Source organism: Chelonoidis abingdonii, chromosome 11, assembly GCF_003597395.2.
Source record: "Chelonoidis abingdonii isolate Lonesome George chromosome 11, CheloAbing_2.0, whole genome shotgun sequence".
NCBI classification, from domain to species: Eukaryota; Metazoa; Chordata; order Testudines; family Testudinidae; genus Chelonoidis; species Chelonoidis abingdonii.
In genome coordinates, this window is record NC_133779.1 from 47,355,505 (window position 1) to 47,379,131 (window position 23,627).

The following is a 23,627-nucleotide window of genomic DNA, read 5'->3' on the forward strand; positions in this document are numbered from 1 at the left end:
GTGGGGTGGGGGGGAGTGGGATAAGTACCAGAGGAGTGAGCACCTCATAAGCTGGGATGTAAGGGGATCCATAAACTACCCCCATTAGGATTAAGACGGTGTGTTAACGGCAGCGCCCAGCCTCACTCATCGTGTTCTGCACAGACCCGTGGGAGAGTTGGTGCCTGTCCCCATGTAGACAAGGCAGGGAGCAGTGACAGACAATGCAAACCTGGTGGTACATCCCACTGCTCTTTTGGGGGGTGTTTATTTTGGTTGAGAGGATCAGCTGAAGGGGGGGAGGGATATGCAAGGCCAGGAAGATTGGGGAGGCAGGTGGAGGTGCAGAGCCTTGGCAACCAGCCAGTCAACATAAGAGCGGCCGTACCGGGTCAGACCAAAGGTCCATCCAGCCCACTATCCTGTCTACCAACAGTGGCCAATGTCAGGTGCCCCAGAGGGAGTGAACCTAACAGGCAGTGATCAAGTGATCTCTCTCCTGCCATCCATCTCCACCCTCTGACAAACAGAGGCTAGGGACACCATTCCTTAACCTTCCTAGCTAATAGCCATTATGGGACTTAGCCACCATGAATTTATCCAGTCTCTTTAAATGCTTATAGCCCTAGCCTTCATAATCCTCAAGGCAAGGAGTTCCACAGGTTGACCTGTGCGCTGCGTGCAGAAGAACTTCCTTTTATTTGTTTTAAACTGCTGCCCATTATTTCATTTCGTGACCCCCTAGTTCTTGTATTATGGAATAGTAAATAACTTTTCCTATCACTTTCTCCAATCACTCCATGATTTTATAGACCTCTATCATATCCCCTAGTCTCCTCTTTTCCAGCTGAGAGCGCTAGCCTCTTTAATCTTTCCTCATATGGGACCCTCTCCAAACCCCTAATCATTTTAGTTGCCCTTCTCTGAACCTTTTCTAGTGCTGGAATATCTTTTTTGAGGTGAGGTGACCACATCTGTACACAGTATGCGAGATGTGGGCGTCCCACGGATTTATATAAAGGCAATAATATATTCTCAGTCTTATTCTGTATCTCCTTGTTAATGATTCCTAACATCCTGTTTGCTTTTTTGACCACCTCTGCACACTGTGTGGACATCTTCAGAGAACTATCCACAATGACACCAAGATCTTTTTCCTGACTCATTGTAGCTAAATTAGCCCCCATCATATTGTATGTATAATCGAGGTTATTTTTTCCAATGTGCATTACTTTACATTTATCCACATTAAATTTCATTTGCCATTTTGTTGCCCAATCACTTAGTTTTGTTGTCCCTGATTCGCTGCTGCAGCAGGGCCCTGCTGGGCTTTTTCTGGTGCCCGAGGCTGGCTCCTCTTGGACTCTTCCAGCCCACAGCATGCCTTGCAGCCTCAGGAAACAGTGCCGGGAGGGAAGAAACCTCCCTGCCCTTGAGTGGGGCTGAAGGCGGGAGGATTGGTCCTGGGTGGGCCACATCATCTCGCTCCCCATCTGCAACTGCTGCTGAACTTTGTGAGGCTGCTACAGCCTGCCACAGGCAGACCCGCACTCCACCAGTGCCTGCCTCTTCTTACACCGAGCGCCTGCTCCTTTCCCATACGCTGTTAAACAGCTGCCACGTTCCTCCTCAGAGGCCGCAGCAGGCGATTCCCCTGCATCAGTGGAGGCTGGTGTGAGTCAGTCTTCCCCTGCCAGCGTGGATAACACAGAGTCCAGCCCAGCCTTGGCCGCCACCAGCACTAGGTTCCGGGGCGAGAAGCTGGGGTTAAACAGGGGAATCAACTGGCACTGGAAGCCTGCAGGGGAAGAGTGGGAGGGACACAAAGTAGTTCACGTGGGGGCAGCCCCTGGGTTTGTACTGAGTTCCTACGGGTCAGACGGCTTGTTCAAAAGGATCATTCCCCCCCACCCACCCCCAGACTCCCCAGCCGCACACGTTAGCCTGGCGAACAGGTGGCAGTAGAGACAGGAACACACGTGCTCGCTCACTGGGTGAACAGAAGGCCGTACGGCCGGACCCGCTCGCTACCCCAGCTAGTGGAAGCCGTACAGAGGGGGACACGGGCTCGCTCGCCCAGCGAGGAGGTAGCCTGGGGAGTTACTGTTACTGAGGCCAGGGCTCTGTGGCCTACAAAGGGCAGCTATTGGCGAGGCGAGGGACAGGGGAGGGGAAAACACTCGCCCGCTGCATCCAGCATCCCCAGGATGAACGTGCTTGTCCATGCCAGGTGTAGGGTTTAAATACCTCCACGCTGGAGACAGACGGCTACAAGGTGCAGCTCAGGGTAAGGGCAAGGGCAAAGGGCTGCAGCCCACTCACCCCCCAATGTGAAGGAGCCGGGTGTCGGTGCCCTGGATCCCAGGCCAGCACCGGAGGTGGGTTGGTCCGAGGCACTCACCTTGCTCCTGCAGGTAGATCATCCTATCCAGCAGGATGAGGGTCTCCACCAGTGGCGCCAGCAACAAGGCCAGGCTGAAGAAGGCCACAATGTTTTGTTGCTGAGCCAGCATGGTGTCCACACAGGCCCGATCCAGGGGGGCAGTGGAGTCCAGCCCCACGCGCTGCAAGCCCAGCCGGGCGTACCTGCCAAGGGGAAACAGCGTAGCCCTGTCAGCTCCAGCTGAGCTGACGGGACCCTGGCAGGGCCCCAACCCAAGACCCGCCCCTGCACTTGCCACCCTGCCACTAGCTCTAGCCTCCAAGCCGCATTCCCAGCCCCGAGCAGGGAAAGGAACCCAGGGGTTGTATACCACTCATGTATATACAGCTTTGGGCATCCGTTGTCAGCCATAGCATGGGGAGCAGACGGCCTGTGCCCAGAGCCCACGAACCTGAGTTACCCTCAGGTGAGCCAGTCAGATAGGGCGGATCAGTGATGGCATGTTCCTGTGCCTCAGTTTCCCCAATCTGTGAGAAGTGAAGAGTCGTGCCCCTAAGTTGTTTAAATAGCAATCAATGGGAGTGGAGAGACGGGTGCTAGGAACCAGGGGACAGTTGCCTTGGTCACTTTCAATGAGGTTCAAACAGCCCCCGAGTTCTGGGGAATTTCTGAGCAGGATCAGCTCTCCCATCTCCAGTAAGGAGCCAGAATTAGAGCCCTGCCTCTGGTCTCCCCGGCTTCTAGGGCTGTCGAGATGGGATGAGGCCTGTCTCTGCTGCGTGGCCGTTAGTCGGTGAGCTAGGCCAGACTATGCTAAGAGACACCGCGCCGGCTGACTCACTCCTCAAAGGCTAGCTGGTGGGCCTTGTTGATGGTCTGCACTCCAAGACGTCTCTTGGCTGGGTCAGCCGCCCGGATCAGTGTCTCCAGCATGGCGCGGTAGCAGTGAGTCCGCAGGACGCAGCTCTCGCTCCTCAGCCGCAGTACGTAGTCCTCCACGGCGTGGCAGGCCACTTCCCGCGCCTTGTAGGAGAGGGCGTGGCCCGGCAGGCCAGCCACCCAGGCGCTCAGGGGGTAGCCATACTCAGGTCGGTGGGTAGAAGGAGGAGCCGGTGCAGCAAGGCCAGGGGGGGTCGGCTCCTCCTGAGTGGTGAGCTTCATGTAGCAGCAGGCCACCGAGGTCATAGCCACCACGTGGGGGCAGCGGGTGAAGTGTCTGAGCAGGGCTACACTGAGGTCTCCGCATGCGTGGAGGCCGGTCAGGAGCAGCCTGCCCTGCGCCAGCGGTCCCAGGGGATTTACTGCCATTGGGTGGCTCGGTTGATAAAGAGGGTGAGGCCTGTTGGGAATGCAGCCACAGCGTCTGCTTCTGAAGGGATCTGGGGATCCCCCCTGCTCCTCTCTTGCAGCAGCCATGCAGCCACATCCTCCTGGCCCCTTCTCTCCAGCCTTGCCCGTCTCTGCCCCATCTCTGCCATCCCCACAAAGGGCAGTGGGAGGAATGATCTTCTGTGGCCCTGGCGAGTCGTAGATGGCACCGGCTTCCGGGGACAGGCTGCTTTCTGCCATGGGAGAATGAGCTGGGTCTATTCCTGACCGCGGTGGAAGGAGGAATTCCTGCCATGGTGCTTGGGGGTCGACCCACCCTGCCACGTGGCTCGGTCCACGGAGGGAGACCTCCCCCGGATCCTGCAGGAAGGGAGAAACAAGGAATCACAGCCAGCCACTCAGCGGTGGTTGTCTGAGCTCAATACTGCAGCAGCTGATCAGACTAAGGATCTGGCTAGGCTGGGGTTCTGCTTTCAAGAGAGGCCAATGCCGGCTGCCTGAGAGGCAGGTGCAAACTGCGCCGTCCCAGTGGGCCACCAAGGAATAAAGGGACGTTCCTTCGCCTCTGGCAGAAAAAGGTTAACTCCTGACTGACTGGTTATAGCCTGAGCACAGGATACCCTGGCTGTCCTGATCGGGGGCAGCTCAGACCCAGTAAGCTGTTAACAAAAAGTCACCCAGCAGAGCCAGGATGAAAACCCCAATCTCTGACACCCAGTCCCACGCCGCAGTTACTAGACCAGGGGTGGACAAACTTTTTGGCCCAAGGGTCACTTTGGGGTTGTAAAACTGTATGGAGGGCCGGGCAGCGAAGGCTGTGCCTCCCCAAACAGCCTGGCCCCCGCCCCCTCTCACTTTTTGCCCCCTGACTGCTCCCCTCAGAACCCCTGACCCATCCAGTCCCCCCTGCTCCTTGTCTCTTAACTGCCCCCTCCTACAACCCCTAGCGCCTAACCGCCCCCCAGGACCCTACCCCCATCCAACCTCTCCGATCCCAGTCCCCTGACTGCCCCCACGACCCTATCCACATCCCCACCCCGACAGGCCCCTTGACACCCCATGCCTATCCAACCCCCCCGTTCCCTGTCCCCTAACTCCTATCCACACCCCTGCCCCCCTGACCTCTGCCCCTTATCCAACCCCCTGGCACTGGCCCCCTTACCAGGCCACTCAGAGTAGAATGTCTGGCAGCCGTGCCGCCCAGCTGGAGCCAGACACGCTGCCGCGCTGCTCTGCGGGAGAGCGCAACCCCATTGCCCAGAGCACTGCCCACATGGCAGCTTGGCTGCAGGGGAGGGGGGACAGCAGAAGAGGGGCCGGGGGCTAGCTTCCCCGGCTGGTAGCTCTGGGGCCGGCAGAACGGTCCCGCAGGCCTGTAGTTTGCCCACCTCTGTACTAGACCATGCTCCCTCAGCTGGAGCCTGGCTTCTTCCCTAGACAGTCTTCAGGGTAAAAATATGAACATCGTCTCCTTGAATGGGCCGCATCCTGGCTTTCCTCGGGGCGGGAAGCGTCAGAAGGATATCTCTGTCCAGCACCGGGTTATCTGAGCACCTCACTAGAAGAGATGGACCCCTGGCAGGTAGGGGGCTTAGTCCCATTTCACAGATGGGGAACTGAGGCACAGGGTATATTAAGGGTCGCTCAAAGAGCCAAAAACACAACCCAAGTCTCTTGAGTCCTAAACCAGTGCCCTACCCACTAGGCTGTCTGTCCGACGTGAAGAGCCCACTGATCCGCACAGGGCATTAGCCTTGGGCCCCCTCCTCCGCCCCCCACTGCACCGTCTACCTGGGCTCGTCGCGCTTGCTCCTTCTCCAGCGCCCACACCAGTTCTCGGTCAAACTTAGTCGCCATGTCAACCAGGCGTCCGTCTCCCTCGATTGCCGTGACAGATAAACCCAGACCGAAGGCCAGAAAGCGAGAGAGATGGCCCTTAAAGGGGAACACGCCGACCGTCACCACTGCTGCTGCTTTGGGGGTTTCTGAAAGCTCCCTCCCCTCCCCCTGCACTGGAAGAGTCAAGATTACTAGGGAGGGAGGGGGATGCATTTCCCCACACTGGGGCGAGTCATGATTTTTGAGTGCTTGGTTTGGGGGCCTGTGGCAGAGTGCTGAGAACCAGCAGCCGAATCAGCACTCTGGTCACTGTACATCCAATTTCTTCCCCTCCCGCCTCACCAAAGGGCTTGATTGAGGGAGGGAATGGCTAATGTCTAGCTCAGCCTGAGCTGGGGAGAGCTAAGGAGATAATTAGCCCATTAACTGCAAGAGTAAGGAGCACAAGAGGGGAGTGAAAAGGCAAAAGAGAAAGCAAGGCAGGCCAGCAAAGCCAGGGTAAAGGGACCATAGAGAGACAACTCCTAGGTGAGTTTGGTCTCCATAATCCATTCAGTCCTTGGCCTCTCCACTAAGGCTGCCAGCGAGGGAAGCACCTGGCACTGATCATGCTGGTGAGTTTTGGGATACGGTCTCCTGGGAAGTGAGTTACTCCCCACTGTAGAGAAATCTCTGTATTAACTCTCTCTACAAATCTTGATAACATTGCACTGTGTTATTTTGTATTAAGTATCTTTCTATATTAAGTATCTTTATGACATTGCATCTTGCATGATGTTATTTTGTATTTCATATGACTTGGCATTGTGCCTCTCTCATACAACTTTGTATTAGAAAATTGGTAGAAAACTTTGTATCAAATGTTATAGCCCCTCAGGATAGTATAGTTAAAGTGAAAGAAACATGTGCCTTTTTGCTAGAAGTAGAATAAGATCTCCCCCCACTCTGTTAATCAATTGGCCCCATTGACTGAATGACGGTGTGAATGAGTGAGGCTTGGAAGACACCCACCTCGAACAGCTACAACAGTTAAAGGGAATGGAGCCAGAGCAAAAGACATACAACTTGTCAAGTGGGCCCAATAAAGAAGGCAGACATCTGACGACCTCAGGGATTAGAAGCAAGCACTCTCTTACAAAACGCCCTCTCTGAGCAGCATTGGGACAACACCAGAAAAAAAAGCACCAAAGACAACGGACAAGACCAACGACATAGACCAGATTTTGAACTGGTCTGGATTTGCGTAAGAGGAGCCTTAATACGAGGTGTCTTGCAGAGGACCCGGGTCCTCTTGTCACCATCGAGCATCGATCCGGATCGCAGAAGCCGGCTCACCCCTCCCATCTAATCACCTGGCCAGTGCAGTTAAGGGAGCAACTAGTTGGTACAACAGCAAGACGGATAGTGTGTGTGTGTGTGTGTGTGTGTGAATGCATGACTGTGATATATCATATGCATATGATAGAGTATTAATTAATACCTGTATTACTAAGAAATGTGCCTTAATCCCCCTGAAAAGATCCCGTACAGCACCTTGAGTACAACCCCACTATGTCACAGGCGCCATCAGCTGGCAAGGTCTTAGGGTCACCCACAGTCCAGGGCAGGACTCCAAATGGGTGACATGAAGGTGAAAGGAACCCTGTGAGCCAGCCTGTCACCCCTCCTATGCAGCAGGAGACAATGCACCTCATCCCTCCAGGGAAGGATCTGGGACACAGAATAATGCAAACTATGGAACTACAGGCTCCCAGCGACCTACCTGGCCAGAGCCAATATCTACCACCTGGTCACACCTTGTGATCTCGCTCAGTTTCTTCACCACCTGAAGAAAAGATAAAGATACAGACTCATCATGGAACTTGTCAGCAGAAAGGCCCAGGCTGTCCAGCTTCGGTGCAGAGAGTTAGCCACCGAAATCCATATTGCAACACCTAGGGAGCTGGCCTGCTTCTCAACGCAGCTTCCGCCAACTTCAGAGTACAACATCTTGACAAATCGGGCCTCTTTTATTGGGCTGCTCAGTCAAGGATGCAGCTAGGAGAACCCTCAGCTAGGAGAACATTGGCCAATGGCCTTCGCATTTTTCCTTACCGTGACTCTATGTTGCAACCGAAAAAACTGTGGGGACCCCCTGATCAAGGGAGGACAGCGGTGACTGCTCTCAGACCTGTGTGTGACCTCCTTTCCCTCTGGACCTGCAACTCCCCAGCTGGGAACCCATGATCTTGGCCTTTGCCAGAGGAAGGACTGGACTCCAGCGCTGGTCTTCCTGCTCCAAGAAATGCCATTCCTCAGAGCTGAGGAGAGTCACCTTCTAACTAATCTGATCACTTCATCACCCTGCTACTAGGAATTATACTATGGAGGCTGTTGCTCATTCTGGATTGATGGCATTCTAGTCACGTGGGCTGGAGACACAGTGGAGAAACGGGGAACAATACAGCCAGCCATAGTGGTGGATGGAAGGTGCATGATAATGGAGTGACTTGGTGGCACGTTAGGCTGCCTTTGCCTACGATACAGCATTGCTCTTAATGACTTGTGCTATCCTAGTGCTAGGAGACTCAGTCATGGACCAGAACCCTGTGCTGCTAGGAATCTTCTCTCTGTGGCTCTGTTCCTGAGCACTCCGCACCTGTTCCAATCAATAAGCATCTTTACATCATCTTCAGAGGGCTTTGGGTTAGGCCCCTCATGAACACTCTTTTCCCGCAGGCTGTCTTTCAGCATAGCTTATGGGGCTTTAATAAGCAGAGACACAAAGTTCTGGTGAGCTCAGTGCTGCAGGCAATACCGAGACCTCAACATTCACCACACTGGCCACAGTACCATGCTGTCTTCTTTTCTGCCTACAGGGAGATAGAGCCTGAGCCAAAGGCCTTTGGATTTGATGGAAAGACTCCCGCTGCCTTCAGCAAATGCATCTTGATGCTCCTGGGGATGTGAAGTGGGGGAGGAGGCTAGGATGGGAGAAAGCGAGACCCTAGAGATGGGGATAGACCCAAGGGCTGCTGGATTGGAGTCATCATTCCTACTGGGGACAAGAAATGTTAGCCACAGACCTTCCCGAGCTGCCAGATTTCATGCTGCTTTTTTGGCTTGACGTGCTTCCGGAAAAGGGGGTTAAGCTTCGAGCTCTGACATCGGTTCTCCCTGAACTCCTCTGGCCTCCCGTTCGCCGACGTGCCGCCTCTGCCACGAGGTGTTCTAGAGAAAGCCAATGTGTGCGCTGTAGCTTTAAAGGCCAGCAAGGAGAGCGGCCACACCACGCTGTAACTGGAAGAACAAGGACCGCAGTTAGTGTATGGACAAGGAGTTCCCATTGCTGTCACACCAAAGGGACTGAACAGACTACAGCTGTACAGATCACTTCACCCACCGGGGAAATGCGGCCACCTCTGGAGTAGAATGCGACAGCTGTTTAACAGCACAGAGGAACAGTATGTGGAAGTTCAGGATGGGCGGTAACGAAGCAAATCATATCCAAGTTGAACTGCATGGGGAATTTAAGGAGGCAGAATGCTGGATTTAGGCCACTGGGAATACCATCCTGACTCTTGCGAACAAAAAAAAATTCTGTGGTGTCTTTAACGGCCACAAGTCTCTGCCTATCTGTATCTCTAAGCCTTTCCAAAGCACCTGTCAACATATCCAGCCACTGAGTGGTCAGGGTTTCATATCCTCTCTGATAGGCATTTCCCCTATCACCACAGCACTCCCTAGCACCATGCAAGGGCTTTGGTCTAGGACTGACTCAGAGAGAAAAACATCCTCTGTTATAACTGACAATGCAGCCTGCAGACACAAGCCCTGCCTGAGGTCCTATGCCCCTTGCAAACCCCTGCAGCTAAAACAAGCCCGCAGAGGACACTAGTAAAGCCCCTTTAACAGGAGCATGTTCTTACCAAACTTCCTCTGGTTTTCCTTTCTCGAGCAAGACAGCAGCGAGTTGCGGGGAGGGGAGATCGGTGAGCACTGCCTGCCAGGAATAAGGAAGCTTCTCCCAAAGATTATCGGTGAAAAACTCCTAAGGGAAGAAAGGGTGATGGGGAAAGGGAAATTTTAGGCAACAGCATTCATCATCCCAGCCCATCCCCAGCACTCAAACCCCAACTGAGATAATGGCCCCATTGTGCTAGGCGCTGTTCATATACATAGTGAGAGACAGTCCCTGCCCCAAATTGTTTATAATCTAAATAGACAAAACTGACAAAGAGTGGGAGGGGAAACTGAGGCACAGAGTAGGGCAGTGACTTGACAAAGGTCACAGCAGGTTGATGGCAGAGGCAGGAATGAATCCCCAGTCTTCTAAGTCCCTGGCCAGTGCCCTACATGCTGGACCATGCTGCCTCTCAGCAAAGCCCAATCGTGGTTTGAATAGGTCTCACAATGACGTAGGAGTCCACAATGGAGCCATAGAGAGAGAGGACATGGGTGATGTTCACTGCTAACTGCTTCTGCTCCTCCAAAGAGAGGGGTTGGCCGGAGAGCCCCGTCATGGCAGTGGCTGTAGGGTGAACCTGAGAGATGGGAAATGGTGCATGAAGAAAGAGTTACAACCTCCTAAAAGGAAAAAGGGAGCGACTCACTGAGCAGGAAGGTCTGAATGAATGCGCTTGGCTCCTTTAATTACTCTTTGCAGCCAGGGGCTTCTTATGTAAAGGGTATGGGGGTGAGGGACACTTCCTGGGGGAGAGGCAAGACCAGTCCAATGGGGCATTCACCCCCTGACGTCTCTGCCAGGTTTGGGAGTGGGTTGGTGACGTGGGCTCCTTTACACTAGCAAATGGGCTGAGGTCCAGCCAACTCATTTCCCGTACGATGCTGAAGAGCCCTCTTAAGGTCTGGATCCAAGCTGGTGCCTGAGAGGGGAAGGCCCGTAGCCCATTGCCTCGTGCCACTGCTGCGCTGTGCCGTGCCATTCTGACATTGGCTGGGTGGGGCACTGTGGCTGCACCGTCACACGGCACACCGTGCGTCACCAGGGGTTCCCGTGACGTTACACTCACAGGACGTTGTTGTGATGTCATGACATGGGGCGCCAGTGTGGCATCACTCAGTGAGGTGTGGCCGTGACACTGTGCTGTGACACCACGTCACTGTGACATCACCCATGACACTACATTGCAACATCGCAATGTATGGGGCATCAGTGCAATATCACTCAGTGAGGCATTGCCATGACACTGGGCTGTGACATCACCAGAAGATGTTGTCATGGCATTACACAGGATAACTGTGACATCATGCTGTGATGCACCCCGTGACACACATGTAGTATCGTGACGTCACAACACTGTGATGTCATCGCATGGCGCAACGATATGACATCACCCATGATGCATTTCTGTCTGTGTCGCCAGCAGACGTCACCAGCCCCTGTCCCCGCCCGAGGGAGGCACAGCCCGAGGCTCCTGGCCCCGCCCCCTCCCGCGACGCCTTTGGCCCCATAGAGCTCACCCTCCGCAGCGCTAGAGTGCCCGACGGCACATCGCATGTACTCACCGCCAGCTCTCTATGGTCTCCCTCCCCGCAGGACCGCGCACGCGCAAGCGCCCTCCCAGCCCCGCGCGCCTCCCGAGGTGCACACGCATGCGCACAATCTCGCCTCTGTGCCTCAGCAGCCTCGGCGCATGCGTAAACTGTTTCACGGCTGACCGCCCCCCCCTCCACCTCACACACACACACCGCCGCCGCGCTCGCGCCTGACGCATGCGCACGACTCTCCGCTGCCCATGCTGCTTCCTGACTTTCGTTGTGCGTCCCTCCCCGTGTGCCCAGCGGCGGGGCAGTTTTCACTTCCGCTTCCGGCTGCAGCTGCCCGGCTTGGTCTGACCGGCCGAGGAGAGAGGGTGAGGGGGGATGGGGGCCAGTGGGGGAGGGGATCAATAGGGTGATGGGGTCAATGTGGGGGGTTGGGATCAGTGGGGGAGGGGGATCAGTGGGGTGATGGGTCACGGGAGGGGATGTTGGGTTGGGATCAGTGGGGGAGGGGGATCAGTGGGGTGATGGGGTCACTGGGGAGGGGGATGTTGGGTTGGGATCAGTGGGGGATGGGGTCACTGGGGAGGGGATGTGGTTGGGATCAGTGGGGGGAGGGGGATCAGTGGGTGATGGGGTCACTGGGGGGGGATGTTGGGTGGGATCAGTGGGGGATGGGGTCACTGGAGGGGATGTTGGTGGGATCAGTGGGTGGGGATCAGTGGGGTGAGGGTCACTGGAGGGAGTTGGTTGGGACAGTGGGGTGATGGGACAGTGGGGGATGGTCACTGGGAGGGATTTTGGTGGATCAGTGGGGAGGGGACTGGGAGGGAGTTGGATTGTGGGATCAGTGGGGGATGGGTCACGGGAGGGGATGGTTGGGTTGGGGATCAGTGTGGGAGGGCGTTGGGATCAGTGGGGGTGGGGTCACTGGGGAGGGGGATTGGATTGGGTCAGTGTGGGGAGGGGTTGGGGATCAGTGGGGTGATGGGGTCACTGGGAGGGGATGTTGGGTTGGGGATCAGTGGGTGATGGGGTCACTGGGAGGGGATGTTGGTTGGGATCAGTGGGGGATGGGGTCATGGGAGGGGATGTTGGTTGGGATCATGTGGGAGGGTGGGGATCAGTGGGGGATGTGGTCACTGGGAGGGGAATGTTGGATTGGGGATCAGTGGGGGATGGGTCACTGGGAGGGGATGTTGGGTTGGAGCAGTGGGGATGGGTCACTGGGGGGGATGTGGGTTGGGATCAGTGGGGGTGGGGATCAGTGGGTGATGGGTCACTGGGGAGGGGATGTTGGTGTTGGGATCAGTGGGGGGTGGGATCAGGGGTGATGGGGGATCAGTGGGGGGATGGGGTCACTGGGAAGGGGGGTTTGGTTGGGATCAGTGTGGGGAGGGCGTGGATCAGTGGGGTGATGGGATCAGTGGGTGATGGGGTCACTGGGGAGGGGATGTTGGATTGGGATCAGTGTGGGAGGGGTGGGGATCAGTGGGTGAGGGGATCAGGGGTGATGGGGTCACTGGGAGGGGGATGTTGGGTTGGGAACAGTGGGTGGGGGATCGTGGGGTATGGGGTCACTGGGAGGGGATGTTGGGTGGGATCAGTGGGGTGATGGGGATCAGTGGGGGATGGGTCACTGGAGGGGATGTTGGATTGGGATCAGTGGGGGGAGAGGGTTGGGACAGTGGGTGATGGGGATCAGTGGGGTGGTCACTGGGAGGGGGATGTTGGATTGGGATCAGTGTGGGGATGGATGGAGATCAGTGGGGGAGGGTTTAGGGATCAATAGAGGAATGGATGGGAGATCAGTGGGGGAGGCGGTGGGATCATGGGGATGGGGGGGATTAGTGGGGATGGGATGTTGGAGGGGATCAGTGGGGGAGGGATCTGTGGGGATGGAGATCAGTGGGAGGATGGATGGAAGATCAGTGGGGGGAGGGGAGATATTGACGATGAGCATCAGTGGGTGGTGGGGGAGGGGGAATATTGAGATGGGGATCAGTGGAGGAGGAGGAAGCTTTGGGATAGAAAAGGGTCAGTGAGGGAAGAAGGCATTAGGAATGAGAGGAGACCGGTCGGGGGGGTGGGGTATTGAGAGGAGCAGTTGGGGGAGTGCTGTGTAGGGACGGGGGAAGAGTAATCACAGAGGGGGTTGGGGGTTGATCAATGATAGGGTGGGGAGCAGCAGTGTTGTTGGGGCTGGTAAGGGGTGATCAGTGAGGGAGGGCCGAGGAGGGAGTCAGAAGGGAAGGGATGTTGGTGAAAAAGGAGGTCATTGGGTGCGGGTGAATGAGGGAGATGGTTACTCTCTTGGGGGAGAAGTGTCACTGAAGAGGTTATGGGTTCATGGGGGAGGGGATGAGCAAGAGGCGGGGGTCAGCACAGTGTATCATTTTTTAAAAACCCACAAAGAACAAGACACTTCACTGCACCTGCATCTCCCCTGGGGAGATGATGAGAGAACAAACAAGTGGCAGATGTGGGTGCCGTTGCTTAATGCATAACTGGAAGGTGCCCAGACATGGCGCTGAGTGTACGACCCGGACAGAGACTAGACTAGGCAGTAGCAGGGAGTTTGAGTGGAGCAGGCTGCACTAATGAAGCACTTGGGGGTTAGTGGGTGGGAGGGTTGGAAGGGGTGAATCATGGAGTCAGAGTGGGCTGGGACTGGGGGAGTTTGTTAGTAAACTTCTCTCAGCTCCCGTGGAGATGCGGGCATTGGCAGTGCCCCTAGAGTCACTTGCCACTTCTCAGGTACCAGCACAAAACTGATTGGTTGCGTCTCCAGCACTTCACTGGAAGGTTTCAATCCAGATTAAAATGGGTTATGTTGAAGGAGTGAAAGCAGTGTCTGTCGTTCTACACACATTGGAGGTTTGTTCTTTTACACACCCCGTATACGTTCCCTAAACCTACATTTTGGTTGGGTATTTTCCACACACAAGGCTAAGGAAACAAACCAAACCAAACCAAACCCCAAAGATGAGTCTTTCATTACTGGTTGATTGATAAACCGTCTAACAAGCTGTCGGATGCCACTCATCCAAATTTCTCATGGTGGTTGTATCTGCTATAGTGCCACAGACTGATTTCATCAGGTCACAGGCTGAGCAGGGTTGAGTCAGCTTCACAATAGTGTCAAACTAGAAGAGAAACCCAGGGAGTTCCCTGCAGTGTGGTCAGATATTTACTAAATGTTGCACCTACCCTCTGGGGAAAAGTCCCGGGGCCCATATGCTTTTCTACTGCCAGTGTTGATTTTCAGTTGAGACATAACGTGGAGACCTTGATTATTTCGACAAAGGTAAGTGTGTTAGTCTTGGTGGCCTGGCCAAAGCCCTGGATCTCAGACCTCCCTGTACTTTCAGCTGGTTGCCGGATTCTTCTTTACTTCCTGGCTTCGTATGTGGTGTAGCACACACCAAGGTGGGGGCAATTCACTGGGGCGTGGAGTGATTCTAATGTGGAGAGCGTTTCTCAAGCACTGAATTCTTCTGATGAGGAGTGTCAACGGTCTTGATTTTCTATTTCAGGTGTGGGCGTGAACCTCTGTCGAGCCGTGTGTATGGGGCTGGCTGCTTGAGGAGTGAAAGAGACCGGGGGCCCTTCTCCATCTTCCCTCCTCCTCATGTTTGCTGTGTTCCTCCTGAACCCACCATGTCGAATTTGATCATCAACCTGGACTTGGGCCTCCAGCAGGCTCCCAAGAGGGGAACCGACAGCAACCAGAAACACCAGCGCTTTGTGAAACGGCGCCGTTTCCTGGAGAGGAGGGGTTTTCTGAAGCAGAAGCAGCTGCCGCCACCCCAGCATCACCCCCCCAAAGGCCAAGTCTCCCATCAGGACTCCTGCTCGTGGGGGAGGACCAAGAAGAAATGGCTCGCTGAGGATCAGAACTCTTTCCAGACAGATGGGCTTTCCCATCAGCTAAAAACCTTCCCCAAGGCAAATAACCATTGTTGCTTTGACCAGCCCAGCGCCACCAGAGACTCTGGCTCCGCTCTGCCTTGTTTTCCATCAGGAACGAGGAAGGTGACGTGCAGATCAGCAAAGGTCAGTGGGACCCCTGGGAACCACAGCGCCCAGCCCCTCGCTGGCGTGCAGAAAGCCAGCCTGCTGAGCGAGTATGACAGCGGCCTGCCCCTAGTGCCCCGGCCGGGCAAGCCCAGCAAAGTGGTGGCCATAGACTGCGAGATGGTGGGCACGGGCCCTGGCGGCCGGATCAGTGACCTGGCCAGGTGCAGCATCGTGAGTTACCATGGTGACGTGGTGTATGACAAGTACGTCCGGCCCGTTGACCCCATCACTGACTATCGCACCCGGTGGAGCGGCATCAGAAAACATCACATGAAGAACGCCACCCCGTTCAAAACAGCCCAGAAAGAGGTAAGTGCCCAGGGCATCGGCTGGGCTTATAGGGATTCAGTGGGGGGCGCTCTGCTCTCTCAGCCCAGCACCGTGGCTGGGAGCACAGTGATGTGCTTGACTCAGGAGGGGGCGCTCTCTCTTCGCAGTCGGTTTGGGGTAAAGGTTTCTGGTGCCTCTGGGAGCTGCCCTTCAGAGGCCTTAAGTCCCTGCCCTGCTGGGGCTGGGGGGCCCTTTGCTTCTCCATGACTGGCATGAGGCCTCGCACATCCTTTCCTGAGGTCCATCAGCCCCGATCTCGGCTGGGCCCTCTAGGCATTACCAGACTAAGAGAGCTACAGGACCAGGGAGGTCGGGGCTCTCAGCATCTCTGAGGAACAGACCGTTTGCGGCAACACTAGAGGTTTCAACCAATGCTAAGCTCGCACTGGCTATCCCCAGGCAGTCAGCACCTCCAAACTAGCCATGCCCGAGGGGGCCAGCGTCCTCTGCTTAAACACCCTCCCTGACCACTGAGAAGCATTGACTCTGCCTGTAACCTGTTTTGTCCAAAGCTCACTAGGGGGCGCTCCAGCCCTCCCTTCAATCAAATGTGCTGAGGCCTTTTTGTTGTTGCCTCTGAGACATGTTGGTGGGTGACGGGTTGCCCCAGCGTCAGCTCGGTGTAGCTGGCTCTTGGTGGCTTTTCAGCACCTTGTGTAACGGTCCAGGGCGCAGCCACTTCGAAGGCCGGTACTAGCGAAGCTCTAAAACGATGGAGATGGGGTTCTGGCCGCGCTGGGGTGAAATAAGCCGACAGGCAGAGCTTCCAGACAAAGTTGGGTCACTGCTGGAACCAGAGACCAGAGGAGCTCGTGGGGTGGTTCAGGAGCAGTGTGGGTGACTCAGCAGGGGATGCTCTCCCTTCTGAGCCGGTGCTGACCCCGGTGCTAGGGAGTGGTGTGGGTTTCTCAGGAGGCACTGTCCCTTGGCAGTCAGTGCTGATCCCAAAGCACCGGCATGGGGCTGGCGGTGCTGTGCTGCAAGGAGCAGCATGGGTGACTCAGTAGGGAGCGCCTTCCCCCTCAGAGCCAGCGTCGACCCCGATCAGACGGCCGTGGCACGTTCCTTGTTGCCTGAGCACCAGTCCCTGGCTTCCCCAGCCCCTGAGCCGCCCTGGTTCTCTCTCAGATCCTGAAGCTCCTAGCGGGAAAGATCGTGGTCGGCCACGCCATCCACAATGACTTCAAGGCGCTGAAGTATTTCCATCCGAAATCGGTGACCAGGGACACGTCAAAAATCCCACTGCTGAACCGCAAGGCCGGCTTCCCGGAGAACGAGTCGGCCTCGCTGAAACGCCTCACCAAACAGCTACTGCACAAAGACATCCAGGTACCTTCTGCCTCTGGGGCAGGCCCCCAGGCACCAACCATGCCCATGCTTAGCAATGCCCCAGGCCATGCAGGCAGCCCTAGAAATCTGGGCCCAGGCCCACGTCTTCTCTCCTCCTTGCTGCCTGTGCTGTGTCTGGCCACTTCCCCATCCTGAAAGTTTCCTGTGGTTCCCAGCATCAGCCACAGGGAGTCGCTCTAGAGCTGAGCTGCTACTTCAGGGAGAGACGCCCTCGAGAAGCCAAGGGAGACGCAGTACCTGAATGGAAAAATAAAGTGCAGTCCCCTGGCTAGCCAGGAGGCCTCACTAGAGACTGAGGTGAGGTATTTCCTTTCCCAGGAGTTGCTTGCTCTGTGGCCTAGTGGATAGAGCACAGGACTGGAGCCCAGGAATTCTATTCCCCTGCTCTGTCACTGGGTGACCTTGGGCAAGTCATATCCCCTGTCTGGGACTCAGTTTCCCCATCTGTGCAGCTGGGCTAATGAGGTCGCCGGCTGTTCTGAGTGTGCTGATCACCTGGGGAAGCAGCGAGTGAGGATCAGAGCTGTCGGACGGTCACACTGGCTAGTGTTTCTGATTCTAGCACCCCTCATGGATCGTGTCTCTCTTCCCTTGTTCCTCGCAGGTCGGCAAAAACGGCCACTCCTCAGTGGAAGACGCCAAAGCTACCATGGAGCTGTACCGGGTGATCGAAGCTGAGTGGGAGAGGCAGCTGGCGCTGAACCCCGAGCAGGAGTGAGTGGCCTTGGGGCTTGCCCCAGTGCTGCCAAGAAAGGAGCAGGCCCCGAACCCCAGAGCAAGCGAAAAGGGGATCAGCAAAGCGCCAGGCAGGAGGATCCTAGGCCAGGCTGGGAGTAGGAGTACGGACCAGCTGCCTGGGGCCAGTGAAAGCAGGCGAGGGAGAGGTGGGCGGGCAGCTAGGAGCCTGGTGCAGTGTGTCTGACGCAGGTGGGAGTCAGAGGCACAAGGAAGTAGCAGCTATCATGCGTCACCTCCAGGTCTCTGTTAGCGCACGTGCCTCACCAAGTGCCGCCTCTTCCGTCTTGTCTTAACCCCGGAGGGGAACTGTGCTACCTCCTAGCTGGGGAGCCCATACTTTGCCCGCCCCCCAGTGTTCCCTGCCCGGGTCACGCCGTGGGTTCTGCTGGCTGCCCCTCGTGTCCTAGAACCTGCTTGGTCCAGGCCTCCGGGTGGGATTCGTGCCCTCTTCCCATGTGGACAGGCCCCACATTCTGTTCTCATTCTGATCTGATTTCCATAGGGGGCACGGGTCAGGCAGTGAGTTCGAATCAGACCTTTAGAGGAGAAGATCTCGGGGTCTGAAAGTGACGCTGGTAAATAAATGTCTCCAAAGGTCCTTTCCCTGGGAAGGTTTCTGTGGCACCTCAGTGGTGTTTGGTGGCTTCCCCCCAACACTCCTCCCACCATAGCTTTATTTTGGATCAGAAGTAAGGGACTCTCAAGAGTTCCCCCACCCTGGGGGGAGGAGGGATGGGTTGACCCAGCTGTTTGCGAGTCTCAGTGCCTCTAAGGGGCCTGATGAACGGCCCTGCAGAGCCCCAGCTGGTCAGTTAGTGGTGCTCCACTGGCACTGCACTGATTTATCCCAGAGAATCCGGTCCCAAATTCTAGACCCTGGGCATCGGGGTCTGTGCCACCTGCCATTGCTGGGGGATTCTGCGAGTCAATCCTCCCCGGCCCGTTCCCTCCTTGGCCCCCCACTGAGGCTGGCAGTTATGCTGGAGACGGCGGTGGCTTGTTAATGCGGGCAGCGGGTGAGACCCACCAAACTCATCTCACACAGGGAGAAAGACTCTGCCGAGACACCCAGCCTGTTCTAGGGTCAGGGCAGCATCCAGCAGTGAGGCTCTGTACCCCGTCTTTCGTCCCCTGAGCCAGCTGGCACCACAATGGTGGCCTCTCTAGGGCAGCATGGGGTCACTTGGGCCACTGAAAATCTCCATTACAGGTCAAGGCCGCAGCTGACTCATCTCTGCCCCCACCCAGCCTTTGCCTCTGCGAGGGCCGTGCCTCAGCCTGGGGGAACCCCTCCGGGGTGACGAATCATCTCCCAGCACCATATGTGCGGGCCACCCGGAGCTGCTGCCTTCACCCCCTTGAGTTCAGCAAAGGCCCTGATCTTCTGATTCTAGCCAGGAGGTGGTCTACTACGATTCCCTCAGGCTCTGGGGCTGGGCTTGGCTGAGCGTGGATCATGGGTAGGACTGTCACTGCGGGTTTTGGGACAAGACCCAGGGGGTGGCCCTGAGTTCGAGACAGCAACGGGTGAGATCTTTGAGGTGGAGCAGTGTCCGATCCGCAGTGCCTGGGGGCAGGCCACCAGACAGAGAGGGGCTTCTGGGTCTGTTCCAGCAGGCAGGACGCGGGTAGCAGACACACAGTCTGGATAAGCTTAAGGAAATCAGCAGAGATACCCGCTCCCCCAAACAACCCCTCAGGCTCCATGGGTGAACTTTGCCAAACAGGGAACTTTCGCTATAAGGGACGAAGGGAGGAACTTCAGAGACAAGTCTGTAGGAGAGGAAGCATGGTCTAGCGGTTACAGCGGTCACCCAGGGCGTTGGGAGGGTGAGGTTCTAATCACTGGGGTCATCCTGGGTCCAATTCGGCTCTCATTTACATGGGCGGAAGTCCTTTTGACTTCAGTGGAGCTACTCCTGATTTACATTGACGTGACCGAGAAGCAGCTCAGGCCCAACGGGTGACCTTGTGCAAGTCACACTGCTGCTCTGTGCCTCAGTTTTCCCACCTGTGAAATGGGGAGGATGATCCTGACCTCAGTGCGGTGCTGCGAGTAGAGCTAGCAAATGATTTCCAAACCCACCACTCTTCATGAATTTGACACACAATTTCGGCTGGTCACCAGATGGCTCAAGGTGGCGGTGGGAGTGGTGTTGCCCTCACCCGAGGGGTGGGGGAGACGGGCTCAGATTCCCGTTTCACAAACAGACCTGAAATGGCCTTTTTGCCACTGAACCCCAAAAGTGAATTATTCGCCCCGCTGGAATTGTGAAGTAAAGTCCTTTGTGATCCTTCACTGGGACGACTCTCATTTGGCAGATTGCATTTCAATTTATGATCTCTTTCAAGTAGATTGGCACTGACTTCTTTAAAGGGCTGGATCCTCTGGCATTGTCATTTCCACCAGTGGAAAGTGGGGGTGAAATGCTGCCTGTTCTGAGCTGCCTCTGTTTCTCCTTTGCTTTGTGTTGGTGTCGGTGAAGACAGGAGCAGCAGAGTGCTGGAGAACTGGATCCCAGCTCTAGCAGTGTGGCAGGGCTGGCGTCAGCTCTGTGGTTGAGCCGTTTGGTGAGAAGGCTTGCCCAAGTAACAGTTACTCGAATTCGCCTTTGCCGTAGTGCTCGGACCAAACTGTTTGTCTGGGGAATGGAGCACGGTGCTTTTCACATACATGTACAGCTCTGTGCACAAGCATTTTTCGAAATCAGAATGTTTCCGAGCCCTTTAATCCCTGCAGCAATGAACCATTCAGTCCTTTGAGGGAGTGAGTTGGGTTGTTTGAAAATGAAATATGTCACTATCAAAATCACTTGTCGAAAAATAAATCCTAAAAGATCATTTCATTTCTGCGTCTGCACTGGGTGTGTGCTCGCGGGGGGCTCAGAGTATCCGCAGGGGAGCTGTAGGTCTGGTTCTCGCTAGGGGCACTCTACTACAATTCCCATCAGACTCCAGGGCAGGGCTTGACAGTGCTGGTTCATGTTCCTGATGCCCAGCTACTATGGTGATGGGCACCCTTATGAAACTCTACTTTTGATAGAGTTGCCTGTTCTGGGGTCTGGGCAGTGTCTGGCACAACAGGGCCCTGATCTCAGTTGGCGTCTGGGCAGCGTCTGGCACAAGGGGGCCCTGATCTCGGTTGGGGTCTGGGCAGCGCCTGGCACAGTGGGGCCCTGCTTTTGGTTGGGATCTGTACATCCCAAGGGGGTGGGATCTTGGTTAGACCTCTAGGTGCTACTGTCCCTCTCCCCAGCCCCTTTGCTAAGCCAAATTGAACTGTATGATGCACCTCCCCCCCCGTACCAGCTCCCCAGTCAAACCTGGGGAACAGAGAGGAAATCATTGCTTGCACCACCACCACCCCTGGTGCCTAGAGAGGAAATGACACGTGGGGGTCTTTAAAGATCTGGGGCTTTTGTTCAGACTCTCAGCGAATTAGCGGCTCTTCTCCGGTTCAGATGGGGCCAGACTAATGCAGCGGAGCAGCTGCATCCTAGGGGAGGGTTTTGATTCCAATCAGGCCCAAAGCTGCCAGGATTTTGGCTGAATTTCTTCTTGCTACTCTCCAGAGTGGAGGAGAGGGGGATGATGGGCAAAGGGGAGGAAGTTGGGGGGTGTCTGAGAAAGGGGGAGGGGGGAGCGTGTATTGGAGAGGGTTATATGGGCATGAACAGAATGGGGAGGGGAATGCATAGGGGTGTAAGGGGCAGGGTGTAGAAAGGGGGACGGAGTGTATGTGTGGGGAGGTGGGTGTATAAGGGGGGGTATTCACACTAGTAGAAGTCAGATGATGAAACCCAAGGGCTTGCTCCTCCTCCCCTTCCCGCCCCCCGGATCTCCCCGTCTCTGCCCCCCTGGAGCTGGGCTGGGCTGGGCTGTACCTCCCCTGACAGCTGAGGCTGAGCAGGCCCTGGAGTTGATGGGGGTGGGAGCATTTCCCACATCTTTGCTGCATTGGGGCCGAGTGCTTGGTTCCCCTTGATATTGCTTTTCCAAATCTAAACCAGTCCGGGAAGGGGGTCAGCGAAGGGCCACCGGGGGTTGGGGGAGTGGGTGGGAGGGGAGTGTGGTTGCAACAGCAGCTTTGTACACTGGGCGGGGCTGCTGGAACAAAGCACAACCCCCCCCTCCCCCAATGCACGGTGCAGGGTGGTTTGGTGGGGCTGGGATAGCAGGGGGCTGTGGGGCAGCGGCAGAGCTGGGGAAGAGGGGGGGGTCCCAGAAGGGGAACAGCAGGGCCAGGGCCAGCGGATAGCACTGTGGCCAGGGGCCACATAGACCAGAGGGACTGAACTCTCCTCCGGCTCTTGCAGGGAGGGACCCATGGCAGGCTGATGTGTTTGGGGAGGAGGGGGTGTGCCCTGTGCTGCCCTCCCTCTCTGGGCTCAGCCCGAGGCCTCCCTCCTCTCTGGACTCCTGGGGCAGGAGAAAAACCTCCACTGAACAGCCCTGTTCCCGGGCTCCCAGCGAGAACGGCTGCGTCTGTGGCTGCTGAGCTGTTCTGCAGGTATTTAGGCCCGTGGGTGCAGCGCTGGGGAGCGTGGGGGCCACTAGCCCTGTGGCCAGAGCCCTCTCTCGACACCGCTCTTTGTGCTGCCTTAGGCGCTCTTTAGCAGGAGACGGGACTGATTATAACATCTTCGTGTGGTTACAGCAGGGGGGCTCTGGGGAGCTGTTCCCAGCCCTGGGAGTTTGAGCTAATGGTTAGAGCAGTGACCTGGGAGCCAGGACTCCTGGGTTCTAGGCCCAGCTCTGGGAGTGGATGTGCTGAAGCAGTTAGAGCACGTGGCCGCAGGAGATCTGCTCCCTCCCACCGTTGGATATAGACCCCAGGTATCCTGACTCTCAGCCCCCTTGTATTAACCCGTGCACAGCTCCCGTTGCATTCAGATGGCCCCCAGGGCGCTGCAGGTCGAGGCGGCTGGGCGAGCCAGGGGCTGATGGCGATTCCAGTCAGCTGGCCCTGCTCCAGCCCTTGCAGAATGGGCTGCGTGACTCTGAGCCAGCTGGGAAATAGCAAGCCGAGGAGGTTTTCCACGGGAAGCACTTTTGAATCCACTCCTCCTCCCTCACCCCCGGCTGCAGAGCGGAGGGGAAGGGCAAGCCGGTGTTAGGAGGCTTGGGGTGGCTGCAGCTCCTGGGCTGAGCTGTAGCCGGGCAACACTTGACAATACGAGTGAGCAACGGGAGGTGGGAGTTGAAGACACCGATCTCCACACAGGCCCTAGTGCCATGTGGGCAGCGAATGCCCCACCCCAGCCTCCTGTCAGTGCTGGGGGATGATTCTCAGTGTTGCTGGGGGACAGCAGGTGGAAATGGCCCCATAAGAATCCCCACCCCACCCTATTCAGGTGTGGAACTGGGGGAAGGGCCCTGCATCCACTCTGCTCCAGCCCCCCGTGGCTACTCTCTGCCTCCTGGGGCCATGGGGAGCCAAGTGTAAATTAGAGCAGCCCAGAGGCTGCTCTGACTGACCTGAGGGCTGGGCTGTACAGCCCCATACAGGGAATCCAGAGGAGACTTAAAGCTACCTTCCCACTTGCCCACTGAAAGCACAGGGGTGGGGCAATGTGGAACAGAGGCCTGTGGTTTTTCCTTTGGGCCTGATCCTGATGTAAATCAGGAGCAGCTCCGTTCCCTTTAACCCCTTCTCTTCTGCAGTTCCCTCAAACCGTCCCCTGCCTGCCTGGAAGGGCCCCTCGTCCCTTTGCCTTCGTAATCCCTTCGCTCTGCTGTCTAGCCGCACCTCTGCCTGTTCCACAGCAATGACGGCCTTTCCCCTGAGCCACGGCCCCGACGAGTTAGAACAGGGGGATTTCTCTTGTCTGCACAGCTGGGAAAAGCCAGCCCTGCTTCCTGGGGGGCCCGTGTTCTAACCCTGGGGGAGACTCTGGGACCCTCCCCCCTCATGGGGTCTCAGACCCCGAATGTCTACACTGCGGTTTCATAGCCCTGAAGCCCAAGCCCCAGTCAGCTGCCCCCAGCCGTGCCATGGGTCTTTGCAGAGCAGATGTACCCACAGGCGAGCTAAACGAGGGCTATCCTGACGGGTTACACAGGGAGATGCTGAAGGGAGGACCTTGCCCATCCCCCAATGTTTGGCACTTAGCTC

At 56.4% G+C, this 23,627-nt stretch overlaps 2 protein-coding genes across 2 annotated transcripts; one reads left to right on the plus strand and one right to left on the minus strand.

Moving 5' to 3' along the window:
• Positions 1–1,038: 1,038 nt before the first annotated feature.
• On the minus strand, positions 1,039–11,110 carry METTL25B (methyltransferase like 25B). Its single transcript, XM_032792097.2, has 9 exons — positions 11,039–11,110; positions 9,922–10,053; positions 9,439–9,560; positions 8,596–8,809; positions 7,293–7,355; positions 5,483–5,626; positions 3,204–4,051; positions 2,381–2,565; positions 1,039–1,777 (listed from the first exon to the last, which is right to left on the minus strand). The coding sequence occupies exons 2-9, from the start codon at positions 10,030–10,032 to the stop codon at positions 1,659–1,661; spliced, it is 1,806 nt and encodes a 601-aa protein (XP_032647988.1). The 5' UTR covers positions 10,033–10,053; positions 11,039–11,110; the 3' UTR covers positions 1,039–1,658.
• Positions 11,111–11,240: 130 nt separating this feature from the next.
• On the plus strand, positions 11,241–20,358 carry ISG20L2 (interferon stimulated exonuclease gene 20 like 2). The gene is made up of 4 exons (XM_032792098.2): positions 11,241–11,385; positions 14,551–15,403; positions 16,553–16,753; positions 17,379–20,358. Exons 2-4 carry the CDS (start codon positions 14,675–14,677, stop codon positions 17,490–17,492), a joined length of 1,044 nt encoding a protein of 347 aa, XP_032647989.1. The 5' UTR covers positions 11,241–11,385; positions 14,551–14,674; the 3' UTR covers positions 17,493–20,358.
• Positions 20,359–23,627: the final 3,269 nt, after the last annotated feature.

What these genes read in the sequence shown, in the direction of transcription:
- ISG20L2 (XM_032792098.2), top strand. Translation starts at nt 14,675, where the DNA reads ATGTCGAATTTGATCATCAACCTGGACTTGGGCCTCCAGCAGGCTCCC. An exon ending in TCAAAACAGCCCAGAAAGAG is followed by an intron (nt 15,404 to 16,552) that starts GTAAGTGCCCAG and finishes GTTCTCTCTCAG; the next exon opens with ATCCTGAAGCTCCTAGCGGG. An exon ending in TACTGCACAAAGACATCCAG is followed by an intron (nt 16,754 to 17,378) that starts GTACCTTCTGCC and finishes TGTTCCTCGCAG; the next exon opens with GTCGGCAAAAACGGCCACTC.
- METTL25B (XM_032792097.2), bottom strand. Translation starts at nt 10,032, where the DNA reads ATGACGGGGCTCTCCGGCCAACCCCTCTCTTTGGAGGAGCAGAAGCAG. An exon ending in GGAAAACCAGAGGAAGTTTG is followed by an intron (nt 8,810 to 9,438) that starts GTAAGAACATGC and finishes TTGTTCTTCCAG; the next exon opens with TTACAGCGTGGTGTGGCCGC. An exon ending in CACCAGCTAGCCTTTGAGGA is followed by an intron (nt 2,566 to 3,203) that starts GTGAGTCAGCCG and finishes TCCCCTTGGCAG; the next exon opens with GTACGCCCGGCTGGGCTTGC.